This window comes from Montipora capricornis, chromosome 3 (genome assembly GCF_036669925.1).
Source record: "Montipora capricornis isolate CH-2021 chromosome 3, ASM3666992v2, whole genome shotgun sequence".
In the NCBI taxonomy this organism is placed as follows: domain Eukaryota; kingdom Metazoa; phylum Cnidaria; class Anthozoa; order Scleractinia; family Acroporidae; genus Montipora; species Montipora capricornis.
This window is the reverse complement of record NC_090885.1, coordinates 41,921,204-41,923,703: the sequence shown is the minus strand read 5'-3', so window position 1 is coordinate 41,923,703 and position 2,500 is coordinate 41,921,204. Positions and strand designations below refer to the sequence as shown.

The following is a 2,500-nucleotide window of genomic DNA, read 5'->3' as shown; positions in this document are numbered from 1 at the left end:
ATCTTGCAAAATATTGTAGTTTCTGCCAGTTTTTTAATTAAGGTCCAATGGGTAGTAGCCATAACTGCGCGGGGCCGGATCGGGGCCGGGTCGGGGCCGGGTCGGGGTCGGGGTGTCTTTTCTTTCCAAATTTCTTTGTTTAAAAAAATTGTTGTCGTTATTCTCCTGTACTGTTCTTTTCGAATGTTCGGCATCTTTCCTTCATTTATGTTGGAAATAAGTCAAAAAAAGAAGAATATACGGAAGCTACGAAAGGGACATTTTTGTTTGTTTTTCGAAATTAAGAGAATTTCCGACTGAAATTGGAGTTTTTGCGGGGAATATATGCTAACTCCTAGAGACATTGAAGACTCGCTGAGCTCCACATTTCAATGTTTACTTTGCGAAAACCTTCTCCGCAATACAGTTAAAACGAAACAAAACCTAGTATAAACATTGTGCATGAGACTTGACATTGCGATGAGTCGAATCGGCAAAGGCGAGGTGGAGGAGACGATGAGAAAAACCATCGAATGCAGAAATGCTATTGGTCGGCCTGCTCGCAGGCTGGAGAGGGAGGTCGCGAAAACAGAAACAAAAAAAGGAAAAGAAATGAAATAAACTTTTTTTTTTCAGTCCTTGAAAATCTCCTTATTTGGATGTAACATAGTTCAATGCTCTTACCATTTGTGAGAATCCTTCCGTTTCCAGGTCCTTTCTCACAAGATCGAGTAAAATATGCGAGTTGGAATGATGTGTAGTAAATGGTAAGCGCCATTCTCATCCAGTTGGTCATTAAATTCGGAAAATCGTGTACCTTTATGTAACGATTATTCCATCCGGATTATTTGGCTAAATGTAAGCACCCCCTATCTCTGGTGGCTGGAATGAGTGCTATTTCTACTGACACCTATGACATCGCCTTCCCCATGATAAACGACGTGTCGTATGGAGCCTTTCAGGCTGAATTTCTATTCGCACAAGACCTTATGAGAGAGAAATCATTCAATAAAAGTTAGTTTTTACTTCAACATGTACGCCATGCGTACCTATTTTCCTCATTGTTGTGGGTTAGTTTATCTGATGACGCATTTTCATTCCAAGCACGTCGCATAAATTGTAGAGCTGCTCAAAGCACGGATCACAAAAAACAAGGTGCCATAACCGTTCAGTTAGTCCACAATGCGGCTGTCTACAGTTACTCTTTTTCTTTCCTTCCCAATTTTGCTGATGGCGCTATCCATCGTTGCCAGACGCAGAGGTGGCGGTCGCTCGGGTGGGTCACGCTTCAGATCTAGTTCACGTCGCTCTTCCTCCGGTTCCAAAAGTTCCAAACCCACAATCACAAAGTATACACCGATCAAAGCCACTACTGTTCGTTCTCCTGTAATCCGTAGCCAAACCAAAGTTGGTTCCAAAAGAGACACGTTCAAAAAGACTGTGGTTGGCCACTTGCTGTACCACTATACTTTGAGTAAAGCTCCCGTGTATAGAAGCGGCTATCCAATGTACCGCTGCTACGTTACCGTCCCGGAGAAACGAGCTGTCAGGATCATCTCCGAAGAACAGAGGTTATTAAATTCTAGGGGAAGGCCATGTGCCGATTCCATATATACGTACTCGCTTGAAGATGATATCGATCAACATCTCATTTCCATGACTACAAGCGTCACTTATAAAAAGACCGGAGAGACGAAGACTTATCACCATGACACGGTTTCTCTCAAAGACATTTTGGAACAAGATTTTGAAGTGAAGACTCTTTCTCAATACAACATCACAATTGTGCCACGAACGTCGTGTAGTCAAGTTGAGGAGATGATCGAAGGCACCATGATTACTTTGTACGAAACAAACCCCAACAAGGCAAGCTCTCGTTACACGAATGTCGCCCCTACCGTCTTGCTTGCAACGGTGATTGCACTGTTCGGGGTTTTGGATGAGCCCCGTGTTTGAGCTGTTCCAGATCAAGTTTGCCTTAGATGTATCTGAATGATACAAGGATACTTGTAACTGATTTGTTATCCCAAGTTTTTTCTTACTTACTATGCATTTATCGAAACTGATGCAACTGTATATACGTTTGGTTTCTTGATATGTTCAGACATCCAGCAATGTTGCCGAGTTTCGAAAGAAGTTAGATGAAAACGTTCAAGGTCTGGACAAAACTCAGACACCGTTTATATTTGCTCAAAATGGACTTACGCGCAGATGCAGTTTTGTAAAACAAAGGTATAGGTACTCAGTCGTTAGCTTCGTGATCGCTGTCAGGTAATTTGTCACTTGATATCTTGAGTAGGAAATAGGTCATTATTTTCCCGTGTGCCTTCAAAAACATAACGTATTTAAAGCGGAAAATTAAATCAAATAAGTGCCTAGAACATGAAATTCCTCCGAAGAATCAATAATTTGAACTCGGTACGTCTATAGATTCAAAAACATGGAATCACCTAAAACTAAAGAATTTGCCGACACACTTGCTCCTTCGTGATCAGAGCATGTTCTGGCCAAATTCCACGGA

At 41.8% G+C, this 2,500-nt stretch overlaps 1 protein-coding gene across 1 annotated transcript in view; it reads left to right on the top strand.

Annotated features, from left to right (window-relative positions):
* Positions 1-515: 515 nt before the first annotated feature.
* The window catches only part of LOC138043179 (uncharacterized), a 2,619-nt gene continuing 634 nt past the window's right edge, over positions 516-2,500 (top strand). Inside the window, exon 1 of the mRNA XM_068889327.1 lies at positions 516-2,500. This exon is cut by the window's right edge and continues 634 nt beyond it. Within this exon, the coding sequence (XP_068745428.1) occupies positions 1,162-1,935 (774 nt within the window). The 5' untranslated portion in view covers positions 516-1,161 and the 3' untranslated portion in view covers positions 1,936-2,500.